Source organism: Sinohyriopsis cumingii, chromosome 3, assembly GCF_028554795.1.
Source record: "Sinohyriopsis cumingii isolate HCF-2022 chromosome 3, ASM2855479v2, whole genome shotgun sequence".
Taxonomy (NCBI): Eukaryota; Metazoa; Mollusca; class Bivalvia; order Unionida; family Unionidae; genus Sinohyriopsis; species Sinohyriopsis cumingii.
In genome coordinates, this window is record NC_142963.1 from 80,280,043 (window position 1) to 80,292,926 (window position 12,884).

General features: G+C 31.2%; 1 protein-coding gene across 1 annotated transcript in view; it reads left to right on the forward strand.

The window, feature by feature from the left end:
- Window positions 1-12,884, forward strand: part of LOC149803181 (cadherin-23-like) — a 287,768-nt gene that overhangs the window by 43,399 nt on the left and 231,485 nt on the right. The window contains exons 12-13 of the mRNA XM_089953899.1: window positions 8,150-8,240; window positions 11,021-11,143. Coding sequence (XP_089810025.1) covers window positions 8,150-8,240; window positions 11,021-11,143 — 214 coding nt within the window. The remainder of the gene's footprint in view (window positions 1-8,149; window positions 8,241-11,020; window positions 11,144-12,884) is intronic.

Sequence of the window (12,884 nt, forward strand, 5' to 3'; positions counted from 1 at the left end):
TGCTACATCTACGTCCATGGCACAGACATACGTACATATGTATCAACAGTACACAGCATTAAATATTCTGGAAACTCCAGATAGCTCTAAGCAACTTTAGACGGCTTCGGACAGCTTCAGACCGCTCTAGTCATATTCACAGTCACATTGACAATCACACTTCACAGCGACAGACACAATCACAGCTACAGTCACAATCAGCTACAATAACAGTCAGCTACAATAATAGTCAGCCATCATAACAGTCAGCTACCATATCAAATGAAAATGTAAATTTAACACTTACCCCTATGGCAGAGAACAATGGAGAGTGTACACTCCTTGACGTGATCTAAAAACGACCAGTGTGGTTTTAGAAATTGGTCTTACTTAAATCCATAGGAGAGTGAGTACAAGTCAGGGTAGAATACCCATGCATATCATGTTAGTCATGTTACCTCGTCACAAGTAATCTCTGGCTAGGTACATGTTAATACAGTTGCTTACCTGGAAAAACACATTCATCCTAGATAACACTGTATGCATGTACAACGAGAAATAGTCTAATAGTTTTTAAGACAAAACCAAGTTATTTCTTTGCCTAATTCTGTAGAAACATTTAATAATAATGATAATAATAATAATAATAACATCCATAATAATCATCTTTTTTATAGAGGTTAGCCCACTTAGAACAATTATTATTTCCTATGATTATCCTCTTTGAAAAATAGTAACAAAGAGAAAGTGAAATATAACAAGACAAATTTAAAACATGGATTTAAAAACAAAACTGACAGTAAGGAATATAATTGTATGTAAGTAAATAAAGCATGGTTTACACATCAAATCAATTATTGTCTTTCTAAGGAGTTGAACTTGTATGACACACTTAATACATAAATGACTGCAATGACCATTAATTTATGAATTGTTTCTTAATTCTTTGAATGTTTTTGCTTGTCTTATGCATGCAGGGCAAATTAATGTAAGAAACGTATTAAAGAACCATCATCCATTTTTAAATCCATGAATCTGTTAATGTAGACAGTGCAGTATGACAAGAATGATACTGTCTAAAGCCTAACTGATCCCTGTAAAACAAATTATGAGAATCGAATCATTCACATGCTTAAATATTTGTTTTTCAAATAATTTGATAGACTTGGAAGAATAGATATTGATTTCGACTTTAGAAACTTCCCAGATGTAAATTTTCCATTATCTGAGTATTTTCAAAAAACTGTAATTGCAACCTAGGTCAAGTAGAGGTTTATATAATCTTGTTTACATTGGGATCAGTCATTCTTGCATTAACATCTGAAGCAGAATTAGTCTTATTGTTGTGTTTAGTATTTACTTTTGGTGGAATAATTTATTCAAATGATTATTCACTGAAATTACAAAGTGCTCAATAATATATTTGGTCTAAAACATTAATTTGGAATTATAGCGAATTCAGACAAGGACATTTTGGATCATATTATTGTGATACATCAAAAGACTGTTAAAACATATCCACATTCCAGACCATTGATATATTAGCACTTTTGAGACTACAAGCACATCAGCACATTCAAATATCAAAATTTATTTGGAATACCACTGGAATTCAATTGGAACTTCATACATATGGACTTGTGTTGGAACTATTTGGAATATTTGGAATTTTCAAAATAATAAGATGTGAAGCTACCACTGTAAATGTGAACATACCACTAAGAAATCAAGGGCTATGTGTGCAACTTTAGCTTCTTCAACTACGAACACTGTCTCTTATAATACAGTGTGACCCCGCTATAATGCACCCTGCGATAACATGAATTCGGATATAAAGTGGTCATTGCATGACTCCCAAAATTTTGTATATTTATTCGCACTTGAAAAATATTGTTTGGTTTAATACGTGAAATAGTGTATAAAAACTTTGTGTTATCATTTTAAGGAAGAGATCACATATGAATTGAAACATAATATGATCGTGGCTTTTTTTTTTTTAAGTACGAGAAATAGTGTGTAAAATGTTTATTATCATTTTGGGGAAGAGTTCGTGTATGAATTTGTATACAATACAATTGTGGCATGGTTCCTGAAATTTTAAATACATGTACATGTATTTTTCTCATACCAGAAAAAAAATAATTTAAGTATGAGAAATAGTGTGTACAACGTTTATTATCATTTTGAGGAAGAGTTAGGGTATGAATTTTAATATAATACAATCATGGCATAGCTTCTGAAATTTAACAATTTTGCCAGGTTCTTGAAGTGTCATGCCAAAATAAAGATTATTGGAAATGTTACTTATTACTGATCCATGAGTAAAGCCAGTAAGTCGTCTTTGTGATTGTCTTCAATTAATTCTGTATACAATCATTGCTCAAACTATAGCCAACATGTGTTTCTTCTTTAACTGCATACACAACCAAGCAGCAGACAATGCGGTGGTTGATAAAAGATTCCCACAATTTAATAAACATAAAAAAATGAAAGCCGCTAACATGTTTGCTCGGCTTGGCAATGTTATTAGACGCAATCAGTTGGCCAGTAAATAATGTCTCTTTATTAGCTGGAAATTGAAAGGGTATGAAATTGTGCATGCGTTCAGCTTAAAATGTTTTATAAAAGTGACATGTCACCATTGCAGGCCTACTGCACTTAGTTTACTGGTCTTACATGGGTATGGTGTTTGTTTATGAACTCGTTGTTAATTGCCTCTTTTTCATGAAAACATTTTACCATCATGGAAAAGCAAGTTCACGAATGCAAGTCATTCTCTGCACTTTGCGCAATGATTAGTATAGTAGTTTTCACATGTTTCTTTTGATATTCACAAAATCTGAAGTAAAAGTTATATGCACGCTGAAAGCATGTGTTGATTGTTAATTATTCTTGCTGTAGTCATTCAAACGAATAGGCAAACAAGCATTAATTATTGAAAATTTGCAATGGATAAATGTACATGGAAACGCATATGAGAAAATTTTAGCAGTATGAAATTTGTACAGACACCGTTCATAGACCCTGGAACTTAATGAACTGTATACACACGCTTCATCTTTCTCAACCTAGCTTTGCTGTTAATTTTTCCCATTGAATTCAGACACATAATGATGTGTGACAAAATTATTGAAATAGTTTAAATATTTATGCAATTTTTGCAATGGAATTACATGTATTATGGATTAATTGCAAGCCCAGACAGTATGATATCATACAGCAAGTAAACACTGTTAATACTCTGTTCATGCTGTATATTAGCTGTTGAATTCAGACACAATTATCTGAGACAAAATTATTGAATTTTGTATTTATCTGTGTTCAATTTTTCAATGGAATTACATGCATTTTAGATGAATTGCATGCCACAACAGCATGATAGTAAATGTGGTGTTGATATTCTATTTATCATATACATTAGACATGAATACATGTATATGCGCCAATGAGTTGTTCTCTGAAAAAAGTAAAATACTGTAAAACCCTGCATTAACATGACCCCAATATTAACGCAATCCAATTTTTGGGACCCCAATTATCGCATTATAGTGGGGTTCCACTGTATGTTTATTGAATGTCATATATTAGACCATTATATTTTCATGACCTTAACCCATTTTAGTATCAAGCTTGCATTAGGTAACTATGATTCTTTAGTAAAATCATAAGCAATATAGTGTCAAATTGCATTATGATGATGAAGATAGGGACAGATAACTTTTCTAATGAAGGATGAGTGGATGGGAAGGGAGAGTGTAATGTTAGAAAAAAATCAAAAGTGTGAGTGTATGTGAGTTTCATTGACACAATGATAAATTGCATAATGTACATATATGCAATTGTATTTCAACCATTATAATTATTACTAAAATATGTAAACTACTTATGTAAATATGTAAATTACTTATTAATAATATACTATCAGTAGACAGTATAATAGCAAAACTGAAGTACATAGCAGTCTCCACCAAACTTTTCATGTCAAAATGGCAGAAATCAGAATACAAAGGACAACACACATTCACATAGATGGATAGATACATACATAGTCATATATACATACATACATACATACATACATACATACATAGGTATATAGTTGCTTCTCTTCGTGATGTATTTTACATAAATTACTTACAGCAATAGAAAACAAATAAACAAAATTTTTTTAAACTCATATGTTTAGCAAGTAGGTAAATATAGTACACTCCAAAATGTAACAGATTTTTTATCAAATGAACTTGTACCTCGAAAACAGGTTGCTGTCAGAAATAAACTGTCCATCATATCTGCCATATTTTCAGATTGTGTTAGAGAGTTTATGAGACTCAAAAAGTTTGTTTTAAGGCCCCCAAGGGGGGTGTCAGTACGTGTTACCATATAAAAGCAATGTTGTCCAATTGAGAATAAACTCTTTTAATATAAGCCTAATAGAAAGTGATTTGAAATTCAGATCTGAATAAAAAAATTAGCTTTAATCTTTTTTAAAGCATTTAATACACTTACAAACAAAGAAAAAGTCAATAGAATTGGCTTTATCAAATATAAATGTCATTCACATATGTGTACAAATACTCACATAATCAAAACCACAATGACATTAAATAGATACATACATCAAATTTCCATCTTCAAAATCCATTGGATGGCAAAATATATGCTTAATTCCATGCAGTCTTTGCTGCTGTCAGTAGTTCAGTTGGGGTTCAAAGTTAATGCAAGTATCATTTCTGCACTCACTAGAGACTAGATTATACTGTTATGTATATTTCACTTTCATTGTTTGTTAGATGTTTTATTAATTCATTATATGCTATGGATTATTGTATTTTGTAGCAGACCTTGTCAAAACTCATGTTCACTGTGTTCCACACTTGAGATACTGGTGATACTTTTGGTTATTGGAATTCCCCCATAAAAAATATCTAGACTTCCTAATGTTTACCACATTATATATTATAATTTTAGTAACAGATTGTCCTAGAATAGAAGATTTCTTAAGACATAGTATCTCCAGAAAACGCTAATTGTGACTAGGTCAAGTAGAGGGCTTTATGATCTTGTTTATCTTGAGGCAGAATACATTTTATTGTTGTGTTCAGTATTTCATTTGGGCTAGAATTATTTATTAAAATTATTATTCTCAGGAATTACAAAGTGCTCAATGATATTTTTGGACAGAAACATTGCTTCAAAATGTTATAATGAATTCAGAAAAGGTTATCTTGGATTATATTATTGTGATTCATGAAAAGACTGTTGGCACATCACCACACTACAGGCAGTTGTTACATTAGTACATTTTGAGACTACAGGAACATCAATACCTTTGGCTCTGGATTTTGTTTTGAACACCACTGGAATTTAATTAGAACTTTATTCATTAGGACTGGTGATAAAACATTCTGGACTATTTGGGATTTAATTACATTACTCTAAGTTCATTTTAAATTTTCCCTTTCTGTTCTTGGGAAATAAATTATATATCGAATTTTACTAAACTTGTTGGTTTTCACTCTTTTCTATTACTTATTTTAAGACCGTGGAGTAATAATAATATTGTTTTCCTAATGATCTGGATTCTCTGAGTTCAAGACGACCATAATGTTAACAGTTCTTTTACCATAAAATATTCTTTTCTCTATAGAAAAATTAATATACATCACATTTGGGACTGACCATTTGATTGGAGGAAGGAGGAGAACATAATATTTTAAAGTTTAATGAAATCTTTACATGTAATACAGCAGTAATAAACACCTCGGTCAAGTTTGGGTGTTGACGCTTAATATCAACACAAATCAACTGTGCAAACAAAAACATGCACCTATTATTGTCTTTCAATCAATCTTTTTTATGTCCAAAATCATCCCAAAAAGCATGTGTCAATTATTAGTTTGTATTTTAACAAGACTAATGTAGTGAATATAATGAGAAGTAATCTAAATGATCAGTTCAGCCTGTTGAACATGCTACATACAGTTAGTGCTCCTATTCCAACAGACACTGCAGGCCTAAAATGTCTAAAATGTCTAATGTCGATATGATGTTTGCAAATAGACCATCCCACAGCAGGATTGGAAATAACACATCGCCCTAGCTATTATCAGTAATATGAAGTAATCTTTGGAAAGTGTTTGCTTATCTCTGACTGCCTCACCTTTTAATTGTCTCAATATCAGCTGCATGCTCCGAATTTTGGTTTAGCTGAGCTTTCAACAGGATTGAATGTTCGTACATACTCCAGATTACAGGCATATATATAGTGCTCAAGGATAAATCCAGTGAAGTGAAATATCACATGATAAACAATTATTATAAATCACTACCACTTGTGATTATAAACATGACTTGCTGTTTGATGATAAGAAACCAACAACACATCATATAAAAAATATCTACACAATACTGTGCAAATTCTCTTCTTAGACATCTGAATATCCTGCTCTCTATACATTTTAAAAAACAACAGCACCATAAAGGCACAGTAGATATCTCATGGAAATTTGTCAGAATTGTGTTGCTTTTTTATATTTTGATATTTTTTGCTCTCAATCTCAAACAAGATGTGCTAATATGACATGATTCCATATATTTCTACTAATATCAATACATAAGATGTATGTCTCCTTTGCTTTGTAAAAGAAAAACAAATGTTATACATTTATCTTTTTAGAAACTTAGGATAATGAATTAATTTCTGTCCATTGTTGCAGATCTACAGTAAAACATAGATGATACAGACTCATTGGGCGGGGGGCCATATTTTGTCCTGATAATTGCTTATCTAAATGATTGAAATTTGGTTCAGAAACAGAACTGTAAACAAGTGTTGAAGAGCACTTTTTGATTCTATTCACTCCTGTGCCAGCTGGTGATGAACTTTTATTCCTGTCGAGTCACTTTTTATTGTTTTTCATTAGTAAATTAAGTAGATATTGAGTACAGAAAGCCTCTGATCGGGCCATTATGAGTTATTAAACATGCTTGATTAGCTTGGGATTTCTGTGTAACAAATTAGTTGTCTTGCAGTACTTTACATACAATAGTTGGGTGTAAGAATAAACTTTTCTCTTTGCATCTCACTCTTTCCCTCCCTCTATCCCAATTACATTTTTTTTTTACATTATTATGATAATTTATTTAATTCATACTATCATTGTTATTTTATTATGTAAATTCATTTATGTTTGTTTCAAACATGTGTTTCTCTGTTCTATAATGGCACAGTGATCAGCAAAGTACTTTCATTCATGGATATACATACAATGTAATATGCAAATAATTTTGGGGGCACAGTAGTAGCATATATGAGGCATAATCCAGATAATCAGTTTCTGGATAATCAATATTTTACTGTACATATCACAAGAAAAGAGTATGATGTTACAAACATGTCTTTTATTTAAACTTGTGATAATGTATTTATTAGTGTGCATTACAAAACAGATCTCAGTTAATCTTTATATGCTTTGTAGGTGATATTGTACAAAGATGTAGATATATATTTTGAATACAAATAATACTATCATACAGGTCGGAGTTTTGATTCATACTGTATGGAGATTCAAACCCAGATTTGTGGGTAAATGGCACTCATCACCTTGCCTACACAGACCAGTCCATATTCCAACATGACTAAGCACACATCACCCACAAATTATGCTACTGAGTTGGTATTATATGCACTTGTGCATAGCAGAAACACTCACATTGCAACCTGGTAATATATATATATATGAATAAAGACAAGATCATTTAGTTGCAAGTTTAGAAGTATGAGTAGCTATGACAGAAAAGGTAACAACTCTTCTTCATCGGTGAAATAGGTACAAAACAATGTTGTAATTCAAAGTGTACAAATTAGCTTGATGGTGTTCAGTTTATCCTGAAATCATTCTATCTGAAATAATGAATTGCTCCATAAATAAGAAATTGTTATTGTGGAATGGTTGAGATTTGATTTTGCTGTCAACTAAGAAACATTACTGACAAAGCCTAAATCCATATACCAGGTTAATTGTACTTAAATGGGACATAAAAGAATGAAAACCTTCATCTAATTAGTTTTTTTTAAAGCATCTGCAGTCTTAATCATGTTAAAGCTTTCTTAAAAATAAATTGACCATGCATATGAATGTCCTTCTCTGTTGTTCTTTATATTTTACAGCTCTGGTGTGATTCAAATAAACAAGATACTTGATCGAGAACAAATTTCATCATATATAATTACAGTCTCTGTGTCAGATCGTGTCAACCATGTAAGTACTGTGGTCCCCATCATAAGCCAGAACATGGATATCAGAATAAATCCCATTCATTTGATGTTTATAGAAGTTGATCTGTAGTCAGATTGTTTCTCACTATATTTCATTTCATCTTAGTCCTTGACTCATGAGAACCATTTCTTATGTGTACACACCTCATTACATTTGTAACAGTTACCTCATTATTAGATAGCCTCACATATAATGTGGGACACTTGTGTGACATCATTGAATACCTCTCTTGTGTACCGTACACCACATTACATTTGTAACAGTTACCTCATTATTAGATAGCCTCAGTATAATGTGGGACACTTGTATGACATCACTGAATACCTCTCTTGTGTACTGTACACCACATTACATTTGTAACAGTTACCTCATTATTAGATAGCCTCACATATAATGTGGGACAATTGTGTGACATCATTGAATACCTCTCTTGTGTACCGTACACCACATTACCTTTGTAGCAGTTACCTCATTGTTAGGTAGCCTCAATATAATTTGGATCACGTGTGTTTTTTAGTGAACTATGTTACACTTCGGAGTACAATAAGATACAATATGCTTGTCTGTTTTTTTAGACAGTTAAATAAAAATATGAAAAATTTTTTATTTAGGTATCTTCACAAATTCAGATCAGAATTATATTTTTATCTACCTACATTAAAATAGTGACATTTTAAATGTTTATGGTGTTATTTATTGAACCTTTTGTCTACGATAGCAGCACAGTAAAATGTACTTGATGAATCTTTTTTATGTTAATTGCAAATCTGGACTACTCAAAAAATTGTAAAATTGATCTTATTAACTATTAAACTATATTCTGAATCTGCATAGGGTTGGTACATTGGGTCAGCAATATGCATAATGTAATTTCTGCTACATTGTGTGAATCCAGAAAATATTTTGTTTGTTGTAAAATGTTCTGATCTGACTTAATTCATATCAGAGATATGTAATCTTACTCATAAAGTGTGAAGGTCCTATTATAGAGTAACCATAACCAAACTGTAGATTTTGATATGATTTTCAAAAGATCTGAAATGAAAAAATAAAATTTTTCCATCTAGTTTACATTCTTTATTTTCCTTTATTTTGTTTGCTCAGCTTGCTGTAGTATTTGCACACCATTCCTTTTGTTTATACCCCCCTACTGATTTTAAAAGCAAAAGGCTTCAAGGATATAAAACTCATTCATTGATTTATAATTTCTAACCTGATTGTTGCCATTGGATCCCAAACACTGTCAGCTTGTTGGTGTTTCAAATCAAACAGGAGTTTCTTTAGTAAAACAGAGTCCATTTTTTTCAAGCAACATATGTATTTCACTGTCTTTGTTAATATAATTAATTTTGTAAATTTTGGAGTTATATCTCATTGATCACATGTACAAGAGTTCTTCCTTTTTATTTGTTCAATTTGCTTTAGAAATATTAAAACAAGATGTGGTGAATATTGGATGCAGACAACATAGTTTTTTACTGAAATGTAAATCTGTCAATAGTGTTAGGGCTCCCTTGGTGACAGTCAAGTTGAAAATTATAATCAATGACTGGATGGATTAAGTTTTATGCATTTTTTGTATCTATATTGCTTTACATTTTTAAAATCAGTGGTGGGGGTACAAGCAAATGGGAGATTTTGTAACTACTATGGGTGATGACATATATTTTTTCATTTCCATTGCTTTTATTTTAATTCTGGTATAACAAATGTGAAATATCTGAATTTATTATATTCACATTTCTTTCAAATTTGATCTGGCAAGCATTATAGATGTTTAGTCTGTATTTCCATATCGTACATTCAAACTGGAAATACTTTGGTATCTTCTTTGATGCTGGCTTGCCAATATTCTTAGATGCAATGAATGGAACTTTTATAAATCCCAATTTGTTTTGAATTTCATTCATACTGTAAAGCTAAAAATATTTACAAAACAGAAAAGATGGCATATGTGATAAAAGCAAGACTGCATTTGCATTTTTGTTTTGAGTCATGGGAAAGAACATTTTTGATATGGCTAATGAAACTATAAGAGCCTAATGGCATCAGTGTATATCTACAACACATTATAAGTCATTCTTTCTGCTGACTCAAAACAAAACATGTATGTAGTTTTGTATATCTATCTCAGTTTTAATTGTGTTGCATATTATTAACATTTTTTGGCACAACAGTCTAGTGATGCAAAATTTATCTGGTATTCTAGGTACATCTTTTGTAAAAATGCAGTTAAAATTAATCTTCTTATTCATGCAGTCAGTTCTTTTAAGTACTAAGAAATACTTTAAGTGCTATTTCTGTTACACTTTTACCATAATTATCTCATGGTTAGCCCCTTCTTTATGAAAGACCCACCCTATTTCATATAAAACATGTGGAAATTTTATGTAAGAAGGTTATTTTCATGCTCCTTTATTTTATAATAAATATAATGTAGGCCTGCTTGGTTTTCATTGGAGAAATACTGTATGAATATTCACTGATACCATTTGAAGTTTATTGCCAGGTAAAGTAAATACATTTACAGTTTTTTAAAAAATAAGGTATTTGAATTTAGATTACACTATTTACACTATTTCTCCAACGATAAATCAAAGAAACCTGCTTTGAAAATCTCCTTTACAGCATGTGTGTGTGTGTATGTGTGTGTGTGTGTTTATTGGAAAATGTTTCCTTAATTAGAAACTAACCACAATTTTCTACAATTGAAGAAAAGTATATTGGAAGAATTGTGGCTTGCAACATTTCATATTTTGCAGACAAGTCAGTCAACTTTCCAAGTGAAGGTGCTTGACATCAATGATAACAGTCCCAAGTTTTTGAATGCTTCATATTCTTTTCAAGTTGTTGAAGAAGCACATGACACAATTTTTAATGTAAAGGTAAGTTTTGTTTTAAGTCTAATATCATTAAAGGAAGTAGCAACTTCTAATAGTGATTCATAAAGCAAACAAATTTAATCAGGGGAAAAATTAAATGTACAATAATGTAAACCTTTTATGACTTTATTATCAGTTGCTATGAATTAATTTATCTTTGTGGGAATCAGTGTTGTGTTTAATGAAAAATGATATTTAATCAGTACTTATATTCAAAGATTGGGGTGGAATTTTATTATTTCAACAGAAGGATCATTTTTAATTTTTTTTCTTTCTATTTTGTTGATTGTACCAAACATGAAATTTTTTGAAAATTGCTTCTCTCCCCTACCCTGCCAACAAGTCAATTCACAGTACTTGGATCACTCTGGTTTCTGGGTAAAGCATTCAATTCATTTTACCTTAGAAATCTGAAACAACCAATAAACTAGAGAATAAAAATTTAAATCCAGAACAAGTTTTAAAGTTCTATTGTGCTTGAAATAGAGTTCTTCAGCTAATGTAGATCATGCTGTTTGTCAGTATTAATTTTTTTTTGAATATGGTTCAAATAAGGGCAACATAATTATAACTAATCTTCAATACCACATCACATACTTTTCCTTAGTTTAGTTTGTTTAAACTATGTTTATTTGAGAAACTTTGTAAAATATAATTAAACTATATTTATTTGAGAAACTTTGTAAAATATAATTACCAACAATTAATTTGGGAGATACAGTAGAAAACATAAGCATAACCATGAAGAAATATATAACATCAAGGATCTTTATGCTGGCTTTTACAGAAAATATGCATATACATACAAAGAAAGCATAACAATGAATAAAAACTAATTAATTATGATTCAAATGGTTGTGAGTCCAGTCAGTTAATTAAATCTCTTAGTCATCCTTATATAATGTTGAACAGCTAAAAATATTAGTGAGTTCTTTTCTACAGTTAACATAGGGTTGCTAAATAATAATGTTTCAGTTATAAGAGAGAAGGGGAGTGTGTATAGAATTTGATCTCCAAGATTTTAATATTTGGAACAGTCTTGAAGAAAGTTTTCTGCATTCTCAATTTTACTGCAGAAGCAATACTTATTGTAAGATGCATAATTCATTTATAAATCATAATTTAAGTTACTACAATTTGTTCTTAGCCTAGCATGCTCACCAGCATAGTAGTAACATGGAGTGGTTTCTTTATCATGATTCAAGTAGGCTTTACAATTATGTATTGAAGGGTTGTTTCTCATTTCAAAGGGTAACAAGTTCCATATTCGAATCATAGAATGTAGAAATGAATTGTAGAACAAGATCATTCTACACATTGGAGATCGAAGATCATTTGAAGATTTACTGGAGTAGGTCTCATGTTCTGTAAATAACAGTTGAATCAAGTCTTGAACATATTCAAGACCTAGTCCATGGTAAATTTTAAATAACAAGCAGTTTATGCTTGCTTGCTTGCTTAATTAGATTTAAGAGGCTTTCCCACATATAAGCATGTGCCTTTGCTTTATGACTGCACGGCAACCTGATAATTAATCCTGGGGGAAGGAATTAGAGCCTCATCCTCCAGGCTTTTACGTGCTCAAAGAGCACTGATAATTTAGCCTCAGGCAATGGGTCCATATAGGCCCCTAATGACCTGAATGGAGCGCTGAGTGGGATTAGTACCCAACAACACACACTCATGTAAAAACTTACTTGAAACCAATCATTGGGGTGTCAACCAAAGCAGTTTGTAATGTCCA